The 27954-nt window shown below is 40.8% G+C and overlaps 1 protein-coding gene across 2 annotated transcripts; it reads left to right on the top strand.

The window, feature by feature from the left end:
• Nucleotides 1-5420: 5420 nt before the first annotated feature.
• Nucleotides 5421-27954, top strand: cdc42 (cell division cycle 42). Of its 2 annotated transcripts, none has more exons than XM_010896145.4 (6): nucleotides 5421-5506; nucleotides 18643-18783; nucleotides 19076-19148; nucleotides 20496-20605; nucleotides 20701-20898; nucleotides 25556-27954. In XM_010896145.4, exons 2-6 carry the CDS (start codon nucleotides 18679-18681, stop codon nucleotides 25643-25645), a joined length of 576 nt encoding a protein of 191 aa, XP_010894447.1. In that variant the 5' UTR covers nucleotides 5421-5506; nucleotides 18643-18678; the 3' UTR covers nucleotides 25646-27954. The 2 variants fall into 2 exon arrangements, with proteins under 2 accessions (XP_010894447.1, XP_010894448.1); XM_010896146.4 differs by lacking the exon at nucleotides 25556-27954 and adding an exon at nucleotides 21951-23000.

The raw sequence follows: 27954 nt of genomic DNA, 5'->3' as shown, positions 1-27954 counted from the left end.
CCGTCTTTAGATTACCCCACAGATGTTCAATTGGATTCAGGTTTGGGCTCTGGCTGGGCCATTCCAAAATGTTTATCTTCTTTTGGTAAAGCCATGCTTTTGTGGATTTGGGTGTGTGCTTTGGGTCGTTGTCGTGCTGAAAGGTGCACTTCCTCTTCATCTTCAGCTTTCTAACGGATGCCTGAAGGTTTTGTGCCAAAATTGCCTGGTATTTGGAACTGTTCATAATTCCCTCCACCATGACTAAAATCCTGGTTCCAGCTGAAGAAAAACAGCCCCAAAGCATGATGCTGACACCACCATGCTTCATGGTGGGTATGGTGTTCTTTGGGTGATGTGCAGTGTTGTTTTTGCGCCAAACATACCTTTTTGAATTACGGGGGACTTTTGGGGGACTTTTGCAAACTTCAGCCAGGCTTGGATGTTTTTCTTTGTAAGAAAAGGCTTCCCTTTTGCCACCCTACCCCATAGCCCATTCATATGAAGAATACGGGAGATTGTTGTCACATATAGCACACAGCCAGTACTTGCCAGAAATTCCTGAAGTTCCTTTAATGTTGCTGTAGGCCTCTTGGAAGCCTCCCTGACCAGTTTTCTTCTCGTTTTTTCATCTATTTTGGAGGGATTGGCTGGGATCAGATAGGTCATCAAACTCTAGATTGTGAAGGTTGATCTTGTTTGGCCGGCTGTGTTGTTGTTAAAGGCTGCGTTGTTGCTAAGTTATGCTTTGTTCTTGAAAGTGTTTTTGTTGAAGGTGTTGTCGTTAAAGGCTTTTGTTGTCGGTGTTGTCGTTAAAGGCTTTTTTATTGTCGGTGTTGTTGTTAAAGGCAGTGTGGTTGTAGGTGTTGTTGTTAAAGGCAGTGTTGTTGAAGCATGGATGTCTTTGTTGCTGCAGTTAAGCAGGCTGTAGATTTTGTAACTGTCAGTTTTTAAAAAATCCCCCTGTTTTTGAGGACGACAGGATTGTTGTTGGTTTGGTTACTGTTATTGGTTGTTAGAGTGTTTTCTTTCCTATTGCAGGTAAAGGAGATGGAGGTTTTCTGGCATTTTCTTGTTGAGTGTCTGTGGTTTGGAGAATTGTCTTTTACACCTCTCCTATTGTTGCTCCACCCAATCCACAGCCATTTTCTATTTGACCGCAGGTCCTCTCATAACAGTTCTGTGGACATAACAGTTCTGTGGACATATTTCCCCAAATGTCTGACTTGTATGTCGTTGAATAATCAATTTGGTCCTTTTCCAAGACCTCAACTAGTTTGTTTGGGACTCCAATTTCATCTCATATATTAGGTCTTTGTAGTACCTTTTTTCCCTTCACTCTTGTTCACTCTAATAGAAAAGGATTAAGATTAAGTGTTTTTGTAAAGTGCTGGATTGGGGTAAATAACAATATTATATATTTTTAATACGTATGTCATTCAGGTGTACACAGAGACTATATCATGATGATAACATTTTCACATTGAAACTATAGATTATTGTCTTATATATTATTATATGTTTAGTACAAGTACAATGTATAGGAAGTTACTTTTTATCTTGGAATTTTAAAACATCTGTCTTTACAATCTTTAAATGAAAGCACTTTCCGTACCTAATTTCCCAATGGAATCGTTTATTGAAATTGGGAAACATAAATGTACATCTGAAAATCTTTAGATAGGTGCATAAAGTTAAAAAAGTCGTTTGCATATTCTTATTTATTTATTCTTTTAATTTTAAAACAGGAACTGAACTCTTAGTCTCGTATTTCTTTGTCACCTAATGTAAATTAGAATGCAACATGTTTCTGGACAATTCTACATACATTTGGACACTGCCACGGATATACATTTATCATACATTATTTACAATTTGTATTTTCAAAATATGATTAATTTCAAAATGGCCTGTCTGATATACAAGGTCCTTCACTCCCTCGCTCTGCCACCTCTGAAGGACTTTATTAAATCTAGAGATAATTCTCTGAGGACCACACAAGCCTCTACCAGAGGAGACTTGATAATACCTCACAGGTGCCCCACCTTCAGTCAGACGGTCCTGTCTGTCTGGGGTGGGAACCTGTGGAATAGTCTTCCTCTAACACTAAGAGAATGTACTACTTATAGCTCGTTTAAAGTCCAGTTTAAGAAATGGCTATGGGCAAATCAAAGTTGCACACATTAGTATGTATGTTTTATCCTTTTTTAAATTGTTTTACTTTTTAATGTGTACATGGATTATTGTTTGTGAAGTTGAATGTAGTCTTGTGTGAATATTGTACATTGGATTTAGCTAATTTATGAACTGACTGTAGATGTAAATTTTATTTTGCAACAGAACCAAAAGGACAGGCTACGTAACAGCACAACAACAAAAACAAAACAGAACAAAACAGAACCTTACACTGCTGGCTTAATGTCGTCAGCATAAATGTCTTCAGTTAAAATGTTCTTATTAAATATACAAAATTAACAGTCATTTTGTGGTTGTTTCTCGACTGAATGATGGCTCATAAAGCTTTCAGAAGACAGATGTATATTCTGTAAATCCACAGGTGTGTGTTTAATTACAGAGTTCAAAAGGTCAAAAACAGAGCATGAAAGATGTTGGATTCTTTGTTAAAATATATATAATTAAATGTGGGATTGTCTTTGGAAGGACAAAGGACACAAGACCAGTCTTTAGATTTCTAGTAATAGTCTCTGAGTTTTCACAATTACATTCATAAATGGAAATATGGGCTGTGGATGCAGAAAGAGATGAGATTTGAATAGCATGCAACAGGATTTTATTGATTAATTTGTTACATTGTTTGATAGTGACTGGGTCACCAGACACAGTTGTTTACACATCCAGAAAGACTGAGGTTAGATCTCGTCTTACAGGTGTTTCCTTGCTTTGTCACAGATCTTAAACCTGTGAAAAAGTATCAAATTTAAAGACACCTGTCAGACAAGATCAGTGTAATTACATGATTTCAATGTGTTTTATGGCCATGTTTGCTCTTGTATTGTTAATGATTAGTTTGATGGTGACTGGGTCATTTAGTCACTAGTCAAGCTGTTTGACCTCTTTTAACGCTCCACTAAAATTTTATCTTGGAATTGTGAGCAGTATAACATTTAAAGTAAAGTGTAGTTTAACTTGGATTGACTTTACTAACTGTAATGTCTCTATTTCTTTCCATGTTTGGTCTTTTATTTCACAAAAAAATATTTTCTTGTTGAGTAGGGCATGTTCCCATCCCTATATTAAAATGTTTCAAAATGATATGTATAGGCGTCATGCCAAAAAAAATTCACCAAAAGTAAAGCAATTGGAGAATTAGGTATGAATACCTACTGCAATCAAAATAACTCAAATTGAATTAAACACAGACAAAACAGTGTTGACATTAGAACATTTCCCAACTCCTCCTTTATAAATTGATGGGTAATTTCTGAAAGCTAAATTAGTCAAAGTTCCTAGGGTCGATCATCACCCACAATCTCAAGTGAGAAGACAACATTGCAGTGCTCACTAACAAGGCAAAGCAAGAGATGCAGCATCTGAAAACCAAGTTAAATCTCACATTAAATTCAAACTCAACTCTATACTGGTCATCAGTCTCAGGATCCATTCTCATTTTCATCTGTAACCATCTGGATTGTGCTTGTATCTGCCCGCTGCAGAGGTAAACTGCAAAACATTGTTCTGTCCACTGTAAGGGCCCGGAGATTGCATCTGCCATAACGGCACCTGTATAGCCCCTTTGGCTAGAAATCAGACAATAAATATCATTACTGAACTTTCCCACACTTGTCACACACTTTTACTGCAAGGCATTACAGCGGGGATAATCAAATCTGGCCCTCAAAGCCAGTTCCACTCTATTTTGCAACCCTCTAATTAGGGACTTATTTAGACCTGAGACTCCAGGTGGGTTCAATTAACGACGAAGTAGAACAGAAAACCAGCACGCTCCAGCCCTTGGATGGTAAGATTTGTTGATCCATGCATACAGTTTCTAACTAATAATATTAAGAATGGTGTTCTGAGTTTCACATTTACAATCGAGTGTCTATGGGATGTGCTGGGCAAACAAGTCTGATCCATGGAGGCCCCACCTCACAACTTACAGGATGCCTGTAAGGATCTGCTGCTAACGTCTTGGTGCCAGATACCATAGCACACCTTCAGAGGTCTAGTGGAGTCCATGCCTTGACGGGTCAGGGCTGTTTTGGTGGCAAAAGGGGGACCAAAACAATATTTGTTTGGTCATAATGTTATGGCTGATTGGTGTAGTTATAATAATATACATCATTTTAAAATGAAATTATTGTAAAAAATAAGAGGTGTACCTTTCAGAGGAGAGTTACCGGAACACATCACTCTTGATTGTAGATCTCTAGCTCATGGAAAGTCCTTTAGAAAGACAAATTCCTGTAAATTCACCGAAATTGAAAATGACAAATTCTGGGGCGTACTCTTGACAAGGAAGGTCAGTGAACAAAATGCAAGTGGTTTTAGAGGTCCATGTCATCTGGATTTGAAGCTATTTAAAATAGTTCATATGAATGAGGTAATAGAGTCGTAACAATGCATGGAATTTTAAAATAAAATCAAGATTATGAATTTGGAAAAAATAAGAGGTGTACCTTTTAGAAGAGAGTTACCAGAACACATCACACTTGTTTGTAGATCTGTAGCTTATATGGATAGTGAGCTATCAAAAAGGATTGTATAGAAGGATACATTCTGATAAAATCTACAAAATATAAAATGGCAAATCTATGGCACGTACTCTAGACAAGGAAGGTCATTGAACAAAACGCAGGTGGTTTTAGAGGTTCATGAGTTCATATAAATTAGGTCATAGAGTTGTAATAATAGATTTTTTAAAACTAAAATCAAGATAATGAACTTGTTTATAATTTCAGTGCTCCCTTTTTCAGTGCACGTGTGTCTTGCATTGTCTTGACAATAGACTTCAGAAAAAACATTTAATAACAAGCTCATGTTAATTACGCTTTAACGCAACATCATACTTTCTGTACATTGATGTTTAAGTCCAATTTTCATGTGTATTTGCACAATGACCCCTTTATATTTTTTTGATCTTTTAGTCCTCTACTGGCACACATGTGTATTGCAGCATTTTAAACAGGCAAAAAGTACAATAGGTCCCTACTGTAGTTGAGTAAAAAATAATAGTTACTGTTAAAATAACTATCTTGTGCGAATCCAGTATTAATGTATACATAACCGTCCAGTGACTACCGATGTATAACAGCATTTATATTAATGTATTTTTATATTTAGCGTAAATACAGAATACGTACTTACACTCTTACTAGGCAATACATTAACCCTGTTTTAAATAGGTTTGTCTCAATCACTACATTTTCCTACAAATACTTTTTTTTTTTTTTATCTTGTTACGTTTTACGTTCTACGTAGCTACGTGTCCCTGCGCTTTTGACTAGGAAGCCCCTAGTGCGAACCTGCCAACGCCCGGCGCAGAGACACAAATTGAGAGGATACGGTACGGAAAATAACTAATTTTCATAAATAATTCTTCCAGTAGAGTAAATATGTTGTTATTATATGTCATTACTAGCATGTGAATATCCGTGTATATTTCGGGCGGTTCACTTCACTGGAGATTTAATTGTATATTTTTCATATTCTCATTCAGCATCCGCCTACTACGTTAGCCAATCTTCTGCAAACTAGCTAGCTATCGAAAGGAAGGCTAGTTCAACGCTAATCATGCCTTTTCAATTGAATATGCTAGCTATGTATGTAGTTAGCTAACATCAGCGAAATGAACTAAATTGGTGCGTTAGTGGTTGTAATGTAGCCAGCTACTTAAAAGTAACCATCCAACGATCTGTCAGTGTTCGCTTGAAAACGGTCAAGGACTGTAACGGTAATGATAATCTCTATTTCTTCATCAATGATCGACAAACCTGTTACTCAGCTGTCAGTATAACGCTAGGTTTGCCCCTTACTATTAGCTAACGTTTGCTAACCAAGAGAATGGCGATGGTTGCTTACTCTGCTGAAAACCGCCAGGGAGGGTACTATGTTGGGAGGAAACCGATGACTCTGTACGTAGTCGATTCACATGTTTTATATTCTTTCACGACATCATGGCTTGTACACATTTGTTACATGTGGCGGTGCCATGCATGTTATTAATTTAGACCATCTTTTTCTGGACAATTTTTGTACTTATATTATTGTCAGAAGTTTGTCAGGTTCAGAGGTGACCACACAGGAGGTCCGGGAATGTTGTGGCGAATCAAAACTCCCAACGTTTACGGTATTACGTGATTACTCTGTTTTAAGATGTACTTAGATATAATTAGGGACAAAGTTTGTCTAGTAAGACGAAAAAAATGAAATCATAGTCTTGGATGATGAAAACAATGAAATAGTAGGGACTTTGTATTTTCATTGCAAGTCTACTTATATTTTGAAGATGGACTACTATATACACAGACAGGAACATAATTGGACAACTCGCACTCCTAAACTTGCTTTATGTGGGTTTGTTTGTAGTCGGATCCCATGCTTCTGTGGCCCTAATTACAAATGCGTCTATTTCAGCTTTTGTGTTTATTGATTAATTTCAGTATGAAAAAATAGAAGTAATCAGCCTAAGCCTAAATATTAGCCTGGGCTGCGGTTTGTCCACTAGCCTGCTGTTGATCAGATGTAATTTTTTCCCAGCAAATTGCATGCTGTCATCTCACTAATGTGTAATTGTATGTGACGTGTGCTTGCTAAATATGTCGAGGAAAGCATGTATGATTTTGTCCCGTCCACGTGACGTGGGTAAGATTTGTCAAGATGCACAATTTTTCTTAACCAATGCACATTGACAAGACATCTCTCAAGACATAGGTAGCATATTAAAGCTGTTGATTACTTTTACAATGTTGCCTATTTATTACATCCATTCAGTATAACTAAACATTTTGAAAACCAATTTCTAGGTTATTTTCCAAGACTGAAAGTCTCATAAGTTGCCGTACCTTGTGGATCACAAACATTTGCGTCTTTCATTGCCACTTCATGCAGGACAGAGCACAGAGTGGCTGTTTCGACTTTAACGGGCAATCGGCGTACAATAAATTGAAGACCAACAAGGATACAGTCAGTGTTCCATTACAGACCTGAATAAAATAGATGAAATAATAAGCCTGTCACTGACAAATCACACATAGTAAATAATGAGTCCTAGTCACCTCCATCTTTACATTTTTGACAACACTGAAAGATGGAGACTGCAGTGCTCAGCACCGTCTTTCTTGAACAAGTGTACCCCCCCCCCCCATTGAGCTCTGTATTAGGTTGGTGTCATGCTGTAAGTTGCTTGTTGAAATGAAAACTCTTCTCAAATGTATTGTTGATTTGTTCATTGCAGGCACTGTGTGGCGTCCTTCCTCTAAACAATAAAGACTTGTCTTCCCTTACCTAACAAAGCCGGTATAATACTAGCTAGTCCAGGGTAGTTTAGGCTGGGATGGATAGTATTGCAAGTGTCTAAAGTGAATATAAGGAGATTACAAGTCAATGCAAACTGATAGACGGACCGGCAAGAAAGTTCAGTTGGGGAATATGTCAGGCACTCTGATTCATTTTGTAGAATAATATTGTTTGAAACATTGTCTTAAAACATGAAGTGCAGATGTTTACTGGTCATTTTTCCTTGTTTTTATGCTAGTAACATAGTAATAATCGTGCATATTGCCCTTTTAATGCAACGGTCGCTGTAGTGCCATTGACACTGGTGGGATACTTGTGTGCGTGGAGTTAATTTACAGTCAAGTATGCTAATTAAGCATTCTCCAACATTGATGATTTGATGGCTAATAAGGCTCACAAACTTTGTGCAAAATGCATCCCTAGTCAACCTTAATTTATTGAATTATGGGATTATCCACCATTTTCCTTTCATCTGTGTATTTCTGACTATGACTACTTGATAGTAATCAACAGATTAATCGATAAAAATAGTTGTTAGTTGCAGCCCCTCAATGCACACACACGCACTTCACACGTTTCTTGCTAGCAATGCTAGTGTCTGCCCTGCATCAGTCCTAAAATCTGCCCTGTGGCAGGCGACAATGTTACTGTATTTTACATTAGCATTTTAGTCATTTAGCAGACGGTCTTAACCAGCCCTACTTTTGCTAAAAGCTCTGAGATGCTCCACTTTTACCAGTTTGCTTAAATGTCCTGTCATGATACAAGGCATTAATGAAGTGATTATACATCTTTGACCTCGTCTCATAAGATGCAGTACCAGAGAATTATGGAACATGTTTTTAAGATGAAACAATACTGTATTCATCTCTATCAAATTGTTTGCAGTATGTTTCTGATCGCCCAGCCCTACATATAATCTGGGAATTAAGTAGGATGTGCTACATGCAACAGATCAAAGACTGAATACTTACAAGCCTGTATCACCCTAAGTTTTCTCTAAAACTAGTGTGCCGTCTTGGGTAATATTTAAATTATAAATATTTTGTTAGGCTTTTATAGCATATTATTATAAAGTGAGGATTTTACAACGCAACCAGAGTGCAGTTTAGTGGGCCGAAATCCCACTAATCATTCCCGGTGCAGTCTTAGCTTAAATTCCTTACATGCTCAAAGGGAGAAAAAAACCAGCTGCTCAATCGATTGTTTTGTTTAAAAGGGGATGCACTGCTCAATGTTGTAGACAGAGCTCAAACTTCTCATACTGTTCTGTATCCAATCTCGCTGATTAGATCCATATAAAACGTAATACTTCTACCCAGGGCCGTCGTCAGTAATTCTGAGCCCCCTCACTTATACACAACATTTCTACGATCAGCTTGAGAGATCTTGTTTTTCATTTAGGTAGTGTTGTGATGGCGATAGTGTATCCACATGGCTTCTCTTTGGAATATTTTTTTGTCAAGATCACCACCTCCACGTAAGAGGTCAACTTCTTCTGTCCAGATGTGTCGCAGTACTGTAATGGATTATTTTAGTTTAATATAGTGTCTTGTTCCTGGGGATGTGATATTGCGATCGGTCTGCTTTGTGTTCTCCAGGATGTTTTCAAAGGGTGTGATGAGTTTTTCATAAGAACAAATGCAACAAATAAATACCTCCTTTTGTGGTGTCCGTTACACATGATTTTATTTCGTATCTCCTAGATGCGTATCGGCACTTGAAGTTTAAACACTTGGTTATGTTGTTACATGCACTGCATGATCTACAAGGAAAACATACTTTTACAAACGCGTCATTACTCTCTATCTGATTTCACTAATCTGTTAGATGTTTTTCGATTGTTTATATGTGAGCCAAGGTGTGCAGTTTTGAAAGGTATCTGATTATAGTATGTGCCAGTGTTTGTTTACAGTGGACTTAATGCTTGAACAGCTATCCTCGAAAGCAGGTCGTTCTCCTACTTGACCCACTCTGTTCAGGTACTGTGGTAACAACAGCATAGTCTACGCAGTTATAAAGGATTGAGGGTTTGTTTCCTAATGTCATACCAATGGCAATTTCTTTAACTTTTAATGGTTCAGATTATTTTGGGGAAAAAACATCTTTACTAGACCTAGAAACTATTAATGTAATTGGCATGGTCGTGAATGTTATTTTTGTATTGGGGATGAGTGTTAACATTGGCACAGGTTCAAGTTGTTAAGAAGAGTAACACACAATTACCATGCTAGCTATGCTAACGACCTTGCTGGCTACGTGCATGACTTCAGGATCATGATGGTAGCTAGGTAGCCTGGCACCACCATTAATGGAACATTAGATAATGACAGTGCTGCATTTTGGGGGCGAAATGTGCTTTTCAGTCTTTACTTCAAATGCACTGGCAGTGACACGCTCAGTGGGAGACCACCATGTCTAGTCATACAGATTGGCTTCAGAGCTGAGTTATGTTCACCGAACCGCTTGGGGTGCATGCTTTTGGCATCCATCCGGAAAGGCAGAAAAAAATAGTTTGGACTCAAACACAGAACAGTATAATGTTTATTTATCAAACATTTGTGGCCTTGTATGCACCAATGTTATTTAGCAGGGCGTCCCATGAGTAGGGAGCCTAGTCTACCATACTATTAATAAGCCTGTGGTATTTATCTCAAGGAATAGTCAGTCTTGAGCAAATGCAAACCACTGTTTTCCCCCAAACCAATTATGGTAAGATGGTACAATGGTTTCTGCAGTGCAGCCTTAAACAAAGATTTCTATAAAATCTTCAGATTCTTCACCTGCTCAGCAGAATTTCATCAAAAATAATCCCAATTTGTTTTTAAGGTACAAAACCTTGAGATTGTGTAGACCCTGAGTAAATATTTGGGTCATACCAGACGCCTGCTGTTATTAGAGTAAAAATATCTGTTTAAAGAAAGGGGTAGAATTGTCACATCCTGAATAGTTCCTGAACAGGGTTGGTGTGCGTGTTTGCCAGGACTAAGCATGAATGCTAGCTATACGAAATGGGATTTTACATAATGGGGTCCCCTGGAAAAAACAATCAACTCTTTTTGTTTCTACACTGTCCTTTCTGGCACATGGTTTTTCATTTGTTCTCATGCTCCACCAGAGAAGAAAAATATGTGATGGGTACATCAGCTGATTTGCATAGATTTTTATTTGCTGGTTCATTGAAGAGGGTTCTCTAAGAGCTGCTTATTGAACATAATTAATTACTTGAGTCAAATCATAAGAAGGAGTAGGCATGTTGGTTTGACTGAGCAGTTTACCACAAGCACTTTTGAAGTTAACCTTAAGCTACATAACTGTGGGTCATACACATAAAAAAAAAAGAGGATGTTTATTTTTATCCTGCCCAATTTGAATGAATCGCATTCATTGACACAGTCCCACAATGTAATGTAGTTTGTGAAACAATTTTGACATAAATGCGCTTTTCACATGCTCCGCCACAAAATCTCATGTTGCATTTTCCTATATGCTGTTCTCCAATTGTGCTCCTAAACGTGTTTGTGATTTTTCAACTTAGCATGTGTTCCTTGTCAAAAATGTGAGTGTGAAGCCCTGCTGTACTGCATATATCTGATGTATAAAGCCTAATGTATAACAAACACAGCCTACAGTATACAATAGGCCTCAATCTTCAATTAATTATTTCTGCCTAGAACTACGTAAACAGTCCTTTTACCCAGTTGATAATCAATCTGAAATATTGTGTGCAAATGTGTGAACCAACTTTAATACTTTGGGGAGTAGTTGAAATGAGCATGAAACCTTGACAGACATTAAGGATTTGTTTTTTGCTAACACATTTTTTGTACTGCATCTCCGTAGAATGTTGACTCGTGGTAATATAACATACTTTTTCTCTGAGGAGTTTGTTTCATAATATATGTGAAATGTCTTTGAATAATTCCCCTTCCCCTCATCTGTCAATGAACCTGGTGGGATAGAATGCTTCTTTTAACAAATGGGGAGAAGGCAGATGTGGGACCTGTAGTGAGCTGACAGTCATACATAGAACCAGGTTCTCTGAAGCCCTGGCAATGTAGAGGTTCTTTAAATTGCGTGAGCATTAAAAATAACAAATTACATGTAGGCATGTGTGTAATTGTGTTCTGCAACACGTGGGCACGCAGTCTAGTTTGTTTGTGAAATGCTGTCATCGTTAGTTCTCCATCTTGTCATGTGCTTAAGTGGATTTTTCTACCAGACAATCTGGCCAGCAGCCAATTATTTTAGCCAGCCAAAAGCCGGCTATAGCTATCAAATGGAATCCTCCTGCATCGTATCGGGCATAATCAGCTGTGCTCTACGTGTGAGGGACCTATAAATACGATGTGTGTTGGGCTACTTGTGGTCTTGTGTTGCTGTTCAATACTGCCATGGGACTACCTGTCATTCGCCCTGGATAAGTGTTTGCTAAATGACAAATGTAAATATGTTGGCAATGATAAAATTGTTCCAAACATTGTTTAGAAAGATCCAGAAGTGCCACGATGGTATAGCCAGAAAATCCAGAAGTGCCACGATGGTATAGCCAGAAGTACAAGGACAACATGGCTGTAATTTAGTAAGTTGAGGTAGACTGGGGAGGCTCTGACACCGATGGTCGGATTCATCAGTAGTGTGGGGAATGCTTAGCAGTTGTTCTGGGTCTTTAACGGTGCTGGGCCCTACCTCCCCAACTTAGTGTTTATTTCTTCATCTGCTTCGTTTTACCCGACTAATCCATAATGGAATTTGTTGCAACTGTTTATCTTAGTTATCGATGGCCCTGTTTATGAGCTGCTGCTGTGTGCTCAATGGTTTGACCCAAGTCGAGATGCCTGGCAGACCTTGTGAGGACCCATGGAAGCGATGTGGTAGCCATATGACATAGGCCATGGTCAGTGAGTGGATTTGTGAGTTCCAAGCTTTGTGTAGAAGTACCTGTGTGTGTGCTGACTGGCCTGTGCTTGGCTACCCGGCTGAACAGATGACGTTATGCCTCTGACCCATTGTCGGCCCTCAGTGGAGGGGGAGGGAAGACTGGTCAGTGGGTGGAGGGAGGGCAATGGAGGGATGGACAGAGGAGGGGTTATAAAGGATCATCTGCGTTTCAGGCTAGAGAACAGGCTGGCTCTCAGATCTGTGCAGCTCAGTGGACACCCGGCCATCTATCCCTGTGGTTGGTCTGCCGTCGTCTGCACTACAATGTGGGTGTGTCACACGTTTCCTCTGAAGATGATATCTGACAATTTACATTCTCTCCTCTTCACCCTATTTTTATTTGTATTTCATATACCAATCTCACAAGTCTCATATCAATAAAAGTATTGCAGTCTTTCTTACCCTGACAAACTTTCAAAGGGATGCATCCAATGTATGCCGTAGGATATTCTGATATTAGTGCATCGCTACCTTCAACAGTATTTAAATGTATGTACTCACAAAAGTAGAACATCTACAATGTGATGAGTTGTTTGCAAATGCTACTTTTATGGGTTAAAGTTAGGGCTGCACGGTATATCGTTTCAGCATCGACATTGCGATGTACGCATCCGCAATAGTCACATCTCAGAATGTGCGATTTAGTAAGGTAAACATATTGGTCTACAATATATATATTTTTCGAATGGAAAACCAGCATTATATCTGTCTGATAAGGTAATTTACTCTGATGTATGGGTTATTGGATACACAGTTTATTATTATTTTAAACATGGTTTGTTGCTGCACTTAGTTGACACACAGGCTCTGCTTGTACGTGACTGAATGATGAGCAAGGAACAGGCAAAAAAGTCTGAAAGTGAGAATTTGGTTGCAAAAAGAAATGCATCGTCAATTACATGGAAATATTTCAAAATATTCGACAAAGTACTCGACAAAGTACCAAAAACAAGTACTTTGTCGAGTGCGCCTTGCAATTGTTGCCACAACACGACCAATTTGTTCAATAATTTAAGGTGGCACCACAAATCTTCGTATGACAAGTGCAAAGCATCTCAATGCCGTCCAAAGCAAAAATCTATTTCGGATGCATTTGCCAGTATTACCATACCATACGAGAGGTTCCAAACGGCAGAGAGAAATCACAGATTCAACATTTCGCGTCGCCAAAGATATGGTACCAATTAACACGGTTACCAAAGAGTGTTTTAAAACATGATCTGGTCGTAATACCATCACACAACTATTTTTCTCAAGTTGCCTTCCCAGGTGGCAAGATCCGGGGCTATTCATAAAAGATAAGCCTAACGACGCCACTGGCACGTAAGGTCACCCAGCAAAATCCTCACATCTGCCATCTAACTGGCACCCAATAGCAGGGTTGTTCCTGCAGAGTAATTTTGGCACCCCCCTCCTCCAAAGAGTTTTTAACAAGCGCCAAAGGAAAATTACCAGCACCAAAATAAGATTTGAAAAAAAACATATTTTCAAATCCTATCCGAATATTTTTAATAGCAATTTATCAAACAACTTTTGAACAAATAGAACATAAACCTTAGGCTAATAAGATCCTCTAACCAACGTAATTTTCCCACGTCCGTTATTTCATGAAAAAAAATAATCCCATTAATACTTTCCACTTAAACATACTACGCCGTGTGCAGTCACGTGACTCCGCCCCATCCAGTCAGCGGCATGGAAGCCATATGGAGCCTGGAGGAGAACTCAAACGGCGAGTCAACTAGGCAACTTGTACCAAATAAAAACAGTGTCTGTTGTTTGGACACATTTTGGCTTCAGTTAAGACGACACCTAACAAAAAGTCAAATGTAAACACTGCAGAAAAACAATTTCAGTGACCAAAGATAATACCACCAATCTGTTTCAGCACAATCATGTTATGGAATATGAACAGTGCATGGCTCAAAAAAGAGACGGACAAGCGCCCAGCAAAAAGTGCCTCCACAAAGCAGGTGTCTAACAAGCATTTCCAAATGCTACACGTTATGAAAAGGATTCAAGAAGATGGAAGAAATAACTGACGCCATTTGTTACTGCATCGCGAAGGATATGGCTCCCATAGGTACAGTGGAGCACAGTGGGTTTAAACACCTCATTAAAACTCTCGACAAAAGATACACCGTGCCAGCGCGACCATATTCTTCTTGAACTGCGCTGCTCAACATGTACAAAACATGTAAAAAGGAAGCCGCTAAACTGAAGTCATTTTGCAGCCACAGCTGGTCTCAGGTCAAGTAGGACAAAGGACCCATACTTGAGCCTTACTTTGCACTGCACTGACGATGAATGGAAGCTGTGCAACAGATGCCTTGAGATGGCATATTTTCCAGTCGATCACACAGCAGAGGTGATTGCGCAGGGCCTAAGAGAGAGGCTTTCTGCGTGGGAACTCAGGGAAGAGAACCTTGTGGATGTAACGGCAGAGTTGTCAAAGCTGCACAGCTCAATGGATGGACACGGCAGCAGTGTTTTGGACACATGTTGCACCTTGCCATTGGTAAGTGCACATCAGCTTAACTGACACAATGCTATAAAACATTCAGTAATCCAATTGGGGATATCTAGGAGGTGACTGGCCGATATTCTTTCTGTATTTATAGGCTGTGTCAAACGATAATGTCTGTTTTTGACTTTTTTTATTCTCCTTTTCATTTCTGTGCTGATGTTCCTTGTTAAGCACTTTGTTTAAAAAGGTGCTATATAAATAATATATACTTCAGCACACTAAATAATTTGACAACAATGAAATAACTTAATATAGCACCATAACGTTACAATGTGCTTGATGTTACAATGTAAACTTCACATTACAAAGCAAGAAAAATAAATAATTCAATTAATGGTGATTTTGATTTTAGGGCATATTGTCCAGTCCTATAGACTACCATGGCCTTGTCAGGTCCTTTTTAGTTAATAAAAAAGGGGAGTGAAATGCTCTGAAGCAGGAAGTGACTTCTGCCACTGAAAGGCCTCTCCCAACCCTACACCCATTCCCACAAACACACTCCCCTCCCCCTTCCAATGTTGTAATAACATTCTTTTTTTAATATATTTTTTTTTATGGGGTTTCATTTATTCAAGCAAGATAAAAAGTCAAATGGTCAGAAACAACAAGAAAATGCATAGATTTCTGTAATAAGGTAACGCATTGCCTTTACTGTATGCAGACCAATCTTACTTAACTGTTGTGCGTAGTCACCCCCCAAAGGCCCATTCTGTGCCTGGAAAAACCTTGAATAGTCCAGTCAAATGTTACATGGTTCATTCATACATCTTAATCTGTTATATCTGAGTTGTGTAGACAGTTTTATGCTGTTTCTAGTGGGGTATAGAATTGTAGAATAGCTGTGTCTGAACCTCGGGCAGTAGGCCCCTGGCTGTGTGTCTGAACCTCGGGCAGTAGGCCCCTGGCTGTGTGTCTGAACCTCGGGCAGTAGGCCCCTGGCTGTGTGTCTGAACCTCGGGCAGTAGGCCCCTGGCTGTGTGTCTGAACCTCGGGCAGTAGGCCCCTGGCTGTGTGTCTGAACCTCGGGCAGTAGGCCCCTGGCTGTGTGTCTGAACCTCGGGCAGTAGGCCCCTGGCTGTGTGTCTGAACCTCGGGCAGTAGGCCCCTGGCTGTGTGTCTGAACCTCGGGCAGTAGGCCCCTGGCTGTGTGTCTGAACCTCGGGCAGTAGGCCCCTGGCTGTGTGTCTGAACCTCGGGCAGTAGGCCCCTGGCTGTGTGTCTCCAAAGTCAGACTGTTTTCACATGATTAACACAGGGTCTGAGTGGGCAGAGTTTTGTAACCTCTTTTTAGAAAAATCCAAAAATAATCCACACAGTCAAACAGCAGTGGCCTACTTCGCGTCTAGAGCTGGGCGGTATGGACAGAAATGTAGCCTACATACTTCAGTTGATGTTACCACAAACAAATAGAACACGTTTTATGAACAAGATCTAACAGATTAGTTAGCAAAAAAAATTCATCTGATAGGTTATCAAGCTTTTTAAATAATTTAACTATTCCTTTGCCACCAGTTTTGAGTGACAAATAAATCAACAATCTGTTTCAAATGTCTCTGCTTCTGCATATTAGTTTATCTATAAAATTAGTTTAAATATGAATATTGATTGTGAACCCACTGGGTGTTTGCTTTGTAAAATAACTCCCTGTTGGTTTATGTGCCTGTGTGTGTGAGTTCAGAAAGCTCCATGAAGGACGTGTTGCTTGGCAGACTGCATGGTGTTCCAATTCCAGCAATTCCTGAATAAGCAAGAAAGGAAATTGGCGATTTCCTCATTTAAATACTTGACTGTGTGTATTTTGAAATACAGACTCTTTTGGCCTTTACATATTAAAATGTTTAAGTTGTTACAGCAATGTAGGTCTGTGTTTTCAGTCTACCAGATTTCTTAGTGTTTGGCAATGTCTCATGGGACGTTTTGGTGCTCGACTGTCCCCGTGTTTTTGACCAAATGGAAAGTCTAATGAAAATATATGGAACAGTTGATGTCCATGGAGTGATATAGAATTCTATAATGTAATAAATATAGAATTCTGTAATGTAATAAATATAGAATTCTGTAATGTAATAAATATAGAATTCTGTAATGTAATAAATATAGAATGCTGATTTGGACACATGTTGACAGGTGTTTTATGGTGGCCTTGTTTCATGTCAGATTGATTGCAGACTTTCAGTGTGTCGGTCATTAATGCTGTGTAAATCGGGGTGTTGCAACAACCGTGTCCCTGCCGAACCGCTGTGATGTCACATTACCCGTGGGGAACGGAAAACAACCGACTTTTATTTACTTGATTACATCATAAATGATCGCGTTACGTTTTCCACTTCATTGTTAAGTGAAATAACTGACTGTAGTCTGATTTTGTCTAATGTTAAGAATCAATTTAAACAATGCTTTAACAGTTTCATCATCTCCTCTGGTTAAATAGCTCTGCTGTGAGTAGATGGACAGATTCACGCTCTTCAAGGTGCAGTTTTAGTGGATTGAGGGTGAATTGATTTTGATTTATTCATTTTAGGCTCTAGGCCTGGACCTATAATTTGTGTAGGCTTTGTCTATTTATTATACCAAAGGGTTTTTATTAGCCAATTTGAAACTATAAACAACATTGGAATGTAGGTACTTTAGTATATTGTAGTGGTAGGATAAGTGAACGTAGTATTAATATAATAATATAAGGTGCTATCTGGTATGGCCTGTTTTTTTTCTCGTCCCCGAAGACAAAACAGTGGGGATATGGTTTTAGTAGCTGAACCGAATGTTACGTCACCCATTTGGTCACATTTTGGTTGGAGAAGGGAGAACATTGTAACATGACTTCCTCTCTGATCCTCTATGGAACCAGACATTTTTCTCCTCACACGGAACGTTGATGAAAGTGCATTCTTTATCAGTAGGCCTAAAGCCGTATGGTAGCATTCTTATAGATTCCCTTGTTGGCTTTCACGATTTATTCAGCATTTCCATTTCCTTCCTTTTATATTTAGCAATGTTTTGCATTCTTATTGAGGGCCATTTGTTCTCTATTTGGCAATGAATATAACTTGTTACATCTGTGTCTTCATGTGAATAATGACACAAAATATTGTCCCGTGAGTCTTTCAGATGTGGTGTGTCCAGGCATGAACACATGATGCACACAAATGCCAGGCAATGATGACATCAATAGACATATATTTTAAATTAGGCAGCGCTAATGTGACGAGTGTCGGCTCAACACCCCGGATCGAAAAGGAATCCCTAGACATCACAATCATGGACTCACTGGTCAGCATAACGCAAACATGAAGAACTTTCAGGCCTTTCCGTGTGTTTATTATCAAACTAGTAGACAATCTTCATTTGAGGCTCATATAATATAGACTAATCTGCTACACGTGCACAGGTCTGGTTTGGTTTTCACCAGTAACAGCCTTTAAATGACTGTACCATCAAAGTTCCAGCATCTCATAGTTTCCTCTTTTCAGTGTGTCAGTTTCCTTCAGGGTGGTACTGTACTTGTCATTAGTACCAGTATACACTCATCTCCCTGAGTTACTATCAAACCATAAGAACCGAAGGGAGGTGGTGAATGTATTCCTTCTCAGGGGGCTCATTACATCCTGTGGCTGTTTGAGACTACTGTCTTGACACAGCTGTACCTGGTCCTGTGTCACACTGAGACCCTCGCTAATCCATCTATTCGTCTGTCTCTCTGTCCCCTCTCCCTATAGATCTTGAATGAGTAGAGAGGATTGTAAAGCACAGCTATGCAGACGATCAAATGTGTTGTGGTGGGAGATGGAGCTGTGGGTAAAACCTGTCTGCTCATCTCCTACACCACAAACAAGTTCCCCTCTGAATATGTACCCACGGTAAGTCCCCTGCACCCCCGCCTCGACGCGCACTGTGTATCCATGACTAAAGCATTATTTCTTTTAAAATCCCTTCAGCAAACAAAATAATGTGTAAACGTCAGTGTAAAACCAGGAATAAACGTGTCTGTATGCTAGTTTCCAGGTAACTTTTCCTCCCATCTGTAAACCTGACCTTTTCGCTAATCCCAATTTCTTAAGCCTACAGAAGCATTTTGGAAAGTCCAACCCTAAGTAAAAATGTAATGAAGTGTGCCAATGCATTGGTGAATGTTCTGTGTGTCTGTTGCAGGTGTTTGACAACTATGCTGTAACAGTGATGATAGGGGGGGAGCCCTACACACTGGGCTTGTTTGACACTGCAGGTACTGTGGGCTCACCAGCTCTTCTGTGTGAATGTCTTAGTCACATTAGAAGATCGTTTCCTAACAAGAAATTGGTTCTTCATCGCTTTAATCATATAGAGTTCTTTTACATCAGGCATTTGGTTTGGTAAACTAATACATACATTAATTAGGAGAGGGTTTTGTTTACTGACTTTAAGCGTAGTCCTGGCCATTTTCTTTACTCTTAGTGATTACCGGACAATCAGTCCCATCTTAGTGGTCTGACCATAAAGGTGCCTGACGTCACTCACACAATACATTGCTCAACTTGATTAAGAAAAAGAACAGTTGTCTTTATTTGAGTAGCCCAGAAAAACGTCAGTTTTTCCGTAACAGTCACTCGTTTCCCCTTAGAAAGAAAACAATAGCTCTCATGATCTGTCCCCGTACCAACATCGCCTTTTTCTGCTGACTTTCTATGAGCCAGTTTTATGTGTGATGTATTGTAGGATATATACTGGTTTGTTTAAATCCTAAATGCTGATTGGCTGATAGCTGTGATATGACACTGAATACCACGGGTATGGCAGTTTTCACTTCAGGCCCCTGACTGTTGCAGTGGAAGTGGCTGCTTCATTCCTGCTTGTTGATTGACCCAGGTGTCCCGCAGAGGGAGGTGCAATTGGCCAGCACCGTCTGGGATTGGGGGGGTGGGTTAGTAATCACAATTGTTTGCCTTGCCTCGTCACCTTCAACCGACTCCTTGTGGTACCCTGTGAGCTCAGTTGAGGTTAAAGGTCGGAGAGTGTTTTTTTCCCTGGCACGTAAGGTTGCCCATAAGTAGCCTACATGATACATTCTGTTTCCATTCCAAAGCTCTGAGGGGTTCCCTCAAAGGGCCAAGCCCTACCTGTGATGGAACTTGGAGCATTTTTATATATATTTCTGGTACATGTATATTCATCATCATTAAAAAGGCCTGAAGACACACAAGCTGGATTATATTTTATACAAAGCTTAATATCACCAAACTTGTACATTCCTATTGAATAATATGCATTCAATTTGTTATGAGCAGACAGTGGCTAAAGCTTGATTTACCATGTTTATAAATAGTTTTACCCTTTAAATAAATATGTTGAACAGAGTTTGATTTATTAAAAACAAAGTTTTTTTATTTATAGGAAACTATGTATTAATGTATACATGACTGTTTATAAAAACTAATAGTTTATGTCTGGTTTAATTGCTAGTCTATCACATTTATTATTGTGTGTGGTGTTGGTACGGAGCCATAGCGTCATGCTGAACCACTGACAACGTGTGTGTGTGTGTGTGTGTGTGTGTGTGTGTGTGTGTCTCTACACCGTTGTGGGTTCTCTGCAGGTCAGGAGGACTACGACAGGTTACGACCTCTGAGTTATCCCCAGACAGACGTCTTCCTCGTTTGTTTCTCTGTCGTATCCCCCTCCTCTTTTGAAAACGTCAAAGAAAAGGTGGGCCCCTCCTTTCCATGTGCTTTCCCATCTCCTCCATCCACTCCTCCAGTCCCCTCCCCCAGTCCCTCTGACACTTCACCTGTGTGTTCCAGTGGGTACCGGAGATCACCCACCACTGTCCGAAGACCCCCTTCCTGTTGGTGGGGACTCAGATAGATCTGCGGGACGACCCCTCCACTATAGAGAAGCTGGCCAAGAACAAGCAGAAGCCCATCACTCCGGAGACGGCAGAGAAACTGGCCCGAGACCTCAAGGCTGTGAAATACGTTGAATGCTCAGCTCTCACACAGGTAAGATCTCACAGGTCACCGGCATACATACAGAAACACAGCATGACACACCCAGGCCATAGAGAGTTCACCTGGCACCACAACCCAGGAAGGGTAGGAGGGGGAGAGTCCCCTGGGGAGACGCCCCGTGTCCTCTGTTCAGTGTGTGCCCGTGGTCGTGGTTGTTTGGTCCTTACAGCCCAGGGGTACCAGGAACCGCAGCGGATCGGGTTCATGTCCCATTCTGGCTGTCCACTAATCAACAGAAACAGATGAAATGTCGGTATGTGTGCTTTTGGGCCATATGAGTATAGATCCACACATTTGGCCTGGAGTGTTCATCATAATTTTGAATCGTTGGTCAAACAGTGTTGCTATATTAACAGGATGTCCCTGTAATCATCCTGTACAGTTTATTACAGATGGATGTTCATTCCTAATTGGGAAACAGAAACGGCTCACGGCCATCTTGTTTTGTAACTCGGGGAGACTAGGGCTGTTGCTGTACTATAGTGGGAAACAATGGGCCCTGCTGGCTCCACCACCTCCCCCCATCTGGTCTCTTCCTGTCCTACCCTGGCCTGGCCTCTTTCTTCCTTCCTCTAGACCTGCTACTGCTGGTGTAACATGATGATGATGCAATATCCTGTTTCCTGCATGACTGGCTCGCTGACTGTCTCCTCAGTAGGCAGGACAGAAATGTCCCCTAAGCACTGTTTCTGGGTCAGATTCAGATAGGGAAGTTTGAGGGGCGGAGTGGGGTAATATGATCTTAGATCTTTAAGTCCTGTCTCACAGTGTAGTCTAAAGAGGCTTCCTCGTCTGTCCAGTAGTGCTCTCTTCAGTCTCACTGTGCTTGGATATTCTACACAATGTTGCTCTCTTTCTCTGTCCATCCTCATCTTTTCCCTCTGCAGTTTCTTCTTTCCTCTGCTTTCCCTTTTCTCCTCCTTTTCTCTCTCGTCCCCTTTTCCCCTCCTTCTCTTAAGTCTTTTTCTGTGCTCATCTTGCCCTGTGTCTGTGTGCCTTGCTAACTGTGCTGTTGTTTTCTCCCTCCCCCTGTGTCGTTATAGCGAGGGCTGAAGAATGTATTTGATGAAGCTATCCTAGCCGCCCTAGAGCCTCCAGAGACGCAAAGAAAGAGGAAGTGCTGTATATTCTAGTCTCCTCTCCTCCTTTCTCTCCAATTGTCTGCTGCTTACTTTACATTTTAACTTCTGTCATCGATCTACCCAACAACTCTTTATAATCGTCCCTCAGCCACAGTGTTACCTTCTATTGTGTGGTCATTCCTCATTTCTGGCCTTTTTCTTTACTTGTCCTCATAGGCCTTATTCTGCCTGAAGGACTGGGTCCATTGATTGCTCCTGGGTTCCCCTCAGATGTAACCATGCTAATGTTGTGCTGGCTTTGGTTAATCACCTCACCTGTCCTCCTTGGGCAATTCGTTTGACACCCTATTACCCATAGAGTAGACCAAGTTAGTGTACTTGTGGGATTTAGGATGTGATTTGAATCCCGGCCTTGCCTGTTCAGTGTTAGCCCTCCCTGTCATGCTGGGTGTGGAGATGGTTCGGAGGTATTGTAGTTCACTGGCCTCCACTGCATTGTGATTGAAGCACAAATCCTACAAGCCTCCATGATTCCTAATGTTAATGTGTCTTTTTGTACTACTGCTGATGTATGACAGACTCTGAGGTCTGACCATGATTACATTTTAGGGTTGGAAGTACCAGAGCCACGTACAGAGAGTTTGGCCATCACGCAGGGTTTCAACCAACCAAGTTCCGCAGCACTTGTTTGATATCCCAGCAGTCATTGGCACCATTTGGACAGTATTTACCCAGCGAAGGCAGACCACAGAATAATGTCCCACTTGCCATGGGCCTCATCTAAGCTAACACCCCAATATCCCTTGTGACCAGTTGAATGGGGACGTCTGAGGCAGCACCTTGGCCATCCCACTGGTAGATTGGCCCAACTCTCTGTATGAATCACTCTGTCTGATGTGCCATGTGCTGCAAGTTCATATTTAGACAGCTTGGAAGTTAAAAGATCCAAAATCCAATATAATGGTGTGAAATTATTTGTGAAATTAATTAATAAAGGACAACTGAAATTGCTTTCCTCTTCTCCGCCTCTCTTTTCCTCTATCTACGAGGGCAGGTCTTGTTTCTACCAATAGTATTGCCTAGACCCATATGACTGAGTACACACAGTCATCCCAATTCAGATGATTTCCTCACTAATTGGTCCAATCTCAGGTAATAATCTGCTGTAATCGGTCAGAAGACCAATTAGTTGAAACAAATCTGAGTGTTGGATTGGCTGTGTAAATCCATCCTGTGCTGGGGATCTGTATCACGTTGGGGTTATGTCAGTGTTACTGATTGAGGTTTCCAACCTGTTTTGGCATGAGAGCTTCTTAGAAATGGAAACGTCGCCAGCTATGTAATACTGTTTAGCTTTCAAATAGGCGCATTCTTTTCCATCTCTGCTGTCACTTTTTCCCAGGTCTTTTGTATGTAAGAGAAGGCACTGCACTGTTTTCTGTCAGTGTGCTTGATAAGGGTTAATAAACAACTCCTGGACCCTATGAATTGTTAGGCCTTTTTCTAAATTGTATTCAACATTGGTTGCAATTGTTTTCTCAGGTTTATTTTTATAATTGTAGCATGTGAAGATTCCATGTACCTTTTTAAAGATTTTAGGGACGGTATATACATTCAATACTCAGTTCTTCTGCAAAAAATGTGGATGGCCACTTCAAGTATGCGTAAGTACAAGCTAACCCGCAGTCATGACAAATATACAGCCCTGTCGCTAGGCGTTTGGGCAATGAAAGAGGTTTGGTTGTTTTGGCTCTGTTCCAGCACATTGGATTCTAAATGAAACAATGACTGAGAGGTGAAGGTGCTGTCAGCTTTAAATTGATGGTATATACATCCATGAATCTTGAACCATGCAGGAATGATGGCCTTTATACAGTCACCCAGAACTTTACAGGGTTTTTAGGTACTTTTTAATCAAACTGCAAACTGGTGTTGTGTTCCTGAGGCTCAACAGTGTTTTTTTTTTTTTTGTGAATCCTCTTCCTTATGCTAGTTGTCTTTTCATTACGGTACTGTGACACATGAATCAGTACATCCTGGGCAGTCTTCTGTTTGCCAGTTGAAAAGGGTTTCTCTGTCATACGCTACAGTGGTCTTCCCCTGGTTTACCAGGGAGTTTGCTGTTGCTGATCTCACCAGTGTTTTCTTGTTTCGTAACTATTTGCCGAACAGTTGATTTGACTCTCACAATCTTTAGCCTCTGTGTCTGAGTAATTACTCAGCTCCCTCAGCTTCACTATGATCTGCTTTACAGGCGTTGACACTTATCTCCTCATGTTGAGAGACAACAGATTTAAAAGCAAAGGCCACACTTACGATCACCTCTAGACCTTTTCTGGTTCTTGCACAAACTAACGATGCAATGGCCAAGAAACCGCTAAGCAGCCAAATGTCCTGTTACTTTGGACAATGTATATATGTGTATATATAAAGGCTGTAATACCTATGTGGTTCAATTTAAAGCTGACCGGCTGCCCATTAAATTCAGTCTCCTGAACGACCAAAACAACCAACTTGTACCATTGTCTAAATACTTCCTGACTGAACTATATATCCTTGTACCAAACTTGCCTGCCTCCACTGACCTTTGATAAACAATTTCCACCTGTGATTTAATGTATGAACAACCGATGCCCAGAATGTATAGTGTGTTTAGAGTTACTGCATTACATCAACACCATCGGCCACCAAAACATGGATGCTTCCACAAATACTGGATGTAATCACAATGGTGGATGGCAGTTTTCGATTTTAATGACTGACAAGTCTTCTCATGTAGGTGCTTTAAAAAACAGAATGTATTAGAACAAATCCGATTATCTAGCACCAACGTGACGTAATGCTAGTTGACCCAATGTGTCTCCAGCCGAAGATTGTTTTATATAGAGCATAACCCTTGGGTGAAGCATAAGTCTTCTGTGTTTCTGCAAGGTTCCCGGAGCCTCCCTGATCATAGAGCTGTATTGTACCACACTCTGGCTCACATGACAGGGCCTACCAGTTTTATACTAAGCTGTTCTACTAAGAAACTAGCAAACATCCTGCTAGGGGTGATTGCATAATAGTCAGCTAAAATCATTGGGGGGGGGGGGGGGGGGGGTCTTCAGTGATTTAGTTGAACATTTTTGTTTGTTAACGCTTGATTTCAGTGATCTGATTTGGTGTTTTATTTGACCTCTGTTGTGATCCCTGTGAGACGCTGAACCCGTGTTCTCTCCTACCCCCTGTCTTGTTGGCCTGGTGTTTGTCTTGAACATTCACTCCCCAGTCAACCTCACTTGGAAATGAATGAGGGCAGGTGTTTTCCTTGGTTCATGATCTCCCCAGCCATTCTGTGAGGATGGCGTGTCTTTGGTTTTCCTTTACCCAGTGCTGTTTGGATTTGATCATTTGACCTGCCTGTGTTTTCTGAAGATGAATGCCCCTCTGTTCATACGATTATGTTGACCTGTATCTGTGTGTATTTGTTGCCCTTTAATTGAACCTGTCTGTGCGTGTTGCCCTGTTAATTGCCCCTGTGTGATTCCCCTTCATTGATCCTGTGTTTTGTGTGTTTGTGTCCACAGAAAGGCCTAAAGAATGTGTTTGATGAGGCGATACTGGCTGCCCTGGAGCCTCCAGAGCCCAAGAAGAAACGCAAATGTGTGCTGCTATGAGTGACCACTCCCATCCCACCCATGCACGCACACACACACACGCACGCACACACACCCACAACTCGACCCTCCCCCAAACCCTCCCCCGGCTATTCCTCTCCTAAGGCTGGTTGACAGCCATATACTTTTAAGACAAGTATAGAAACAAACAAAATGAGTATCCCATTAGACACTGCAATAAGGAGACATTAGATGATCTATCCCTGTGTTATCCCCGGAGAGAGGGACAGGACAGAACTTACCCTGTGATTGTGTCCAGGACGACCACCCTTCTACTGGTCATAACAGTCAACAGAACCTTTAGATGAGAGAGAATTTCATATGTAGTCCGTGTATCGCTGTGGGCTAAAGTGACTTCTACTCCTCATCTCCTACCCGACTTTCCCAAGCCTCAGACCTGTCAGGACCGTTCACATTTTGGTTTTGACTCAAAATGTGCACAACTTAATTTAGGCAACTAATCAAGCCTTGGACCAATTGAATAAGGTGTGCCAATTTTGGATTTTAAGCTAAATTGTTTAATGTCTAGGGAGGCTTGAGGCGAGAGGGGAAACCCTGGTCTCTACTGCTCAGTGTACAGACCTTGGCTTTGATGGTCAGTCCAGGTGAAAGGGCCGGAGGTGAGGAGAGGCAGTGGCTGACCAGTGTCATGTACTACACTAAGACCATGTCACTCACCAGTGTTTGAACCGTTTGTTTTAACGAGTGCCCACAGGCTGTTGATTTTAGCTCTCGTATGGGTAATGACCTAACTGGTTCTTAAACGGTCCTTGGCGGCTTTCCCTGTAACTGATGTTAATGCTCTCCTTGTCACCTAGTTTCTGTGTAACTAGCCGTTTATCAGTTCTGACAGACATCCTCGACCCCTGAATGAAATGACTGCCTGAGTGACAGCATGCTGCTGCATTAAGCTGCACCCCTCTTTACGAGCACATCGAGCAGCCAATCGTGTTGCTCCACTTCCAACCCCGTCTGAAGCAGCTCTGGCGGGGTGCCCTATTTAGTTCTTTACCTCCCTTCCCTGACAGAACAGAAGTCTCCCATTTAGGATCAATCTCCAATCTACTTGCCCTCTCCCCCTGGATACGTGCAGATCTTAATTAAATGGATAGGAAAACATTGTTACTATTATGCTTATACCTATCCAGTCCTTTCTGAGCTGTAATGTGGGCGTTAAATATGTTAGAGGTTAGATCATCTGGCCACTATCCAAAGGGGTTGTTAGATCGGATCCCTAATTCAGCTTTCCTTGAGCAAGACCATAATAACCCTAACTGCTTCCGTAAGTGGCTTTGGGTAAAATGAGAAATGTATAGTAGGAGTGGTCAGGGGAGGAGCCTAGGAGCAGATTAGGGCCTGGCCTGACTGAAGAATTAAACTGAAGCCATTGTGGATGCAGGAATTGGCCTTTTGAAGCAGGGAACTTAAACAGTGTTAGCAGAAACAAGTGTGTTCTTAATGCATTGCTAGGGGCCAAGGGGAGTCAGTCAAGCATTATTAGAAGAATCATTGAGGTAACCATAGATCTAGAATTAGTAGAGCTAACATTTCCTGTTCAAAGCTCTGTGGCGGGTACACCGGTGGCCATATGTTGTCCTGTTTAGATGTTTTTAATTGATGCTCATCAGAATTCTGTGCCACATCAGAATTCTGTGCCTTTCTCAGTGTTCCATGCTGTCACAGCAATGTTACTGGCCCGTCATGATAGGTGTACCTCCTGTAAAATCTGTGGTCTGAGGGATTGTCTGTTCTATTACTTGTAATTCTATGGTATTTACATTGTGGAAACGGTCGTGTAACATTGTGGTAATGCATGTAGGAGAGCCCCAGGTCTCTGAGATGATAGGTTAACAGATTTAATAACAATGTAAGCTGACAGACACGTCCATGTAGGCTTCAGATGTTTTTACCAAAATCTGGTTTGTTTTCTTTTATTCCGTTGTGCTGTTTTGGATTTTATAAAAAGATTACTTTCTTTCCTTTCACATTTTAGGGGCTGGAACTCAGCTGAACTCTAACCTACCAGTTTGAAACACAAACACTCCTATTGGTGGAGTGAATTTATACCCCCCCCCAATGAAAGAGACGTGTCTTTCACCAGCATCATGAACTTTTGATTGACACTGGTGGCTCAGAGTTTGGTTGACGTCCAGCTGATTTTATTATTATTATTATTATTATTATTATTGTTATTGTTGTTATTATTATAACCGTTTGTTGTTTTGGTGGAAAACCAAATGCTTTGTCAGATGTCTCTTTGTATATGCATTCTTTAAGAAAATATTAAACTTATACCTTAATTGCCTTTA

The sequence above is a fragment of the Esox lucius genome, chromosome 17 (genome assembly GCF_011004845.1).
Source record: "Esox lucius isolate fEsoLuc1 chromosome 17, fEsoLuc1.pri, whole genome shotgun sequence".
Taxonomy (NCBI): domain Eukaryota; kingdom Metazoa; phylum Chordata; class Actinopteri; order Esociformes; family Esocidae; genus Esox; species Esox lucius.
The sequence above is the reverse complement of the archived record's forward strand: the minus strand, read 5'-3'. Positions and strand labels throughout refer to the sequence as shown.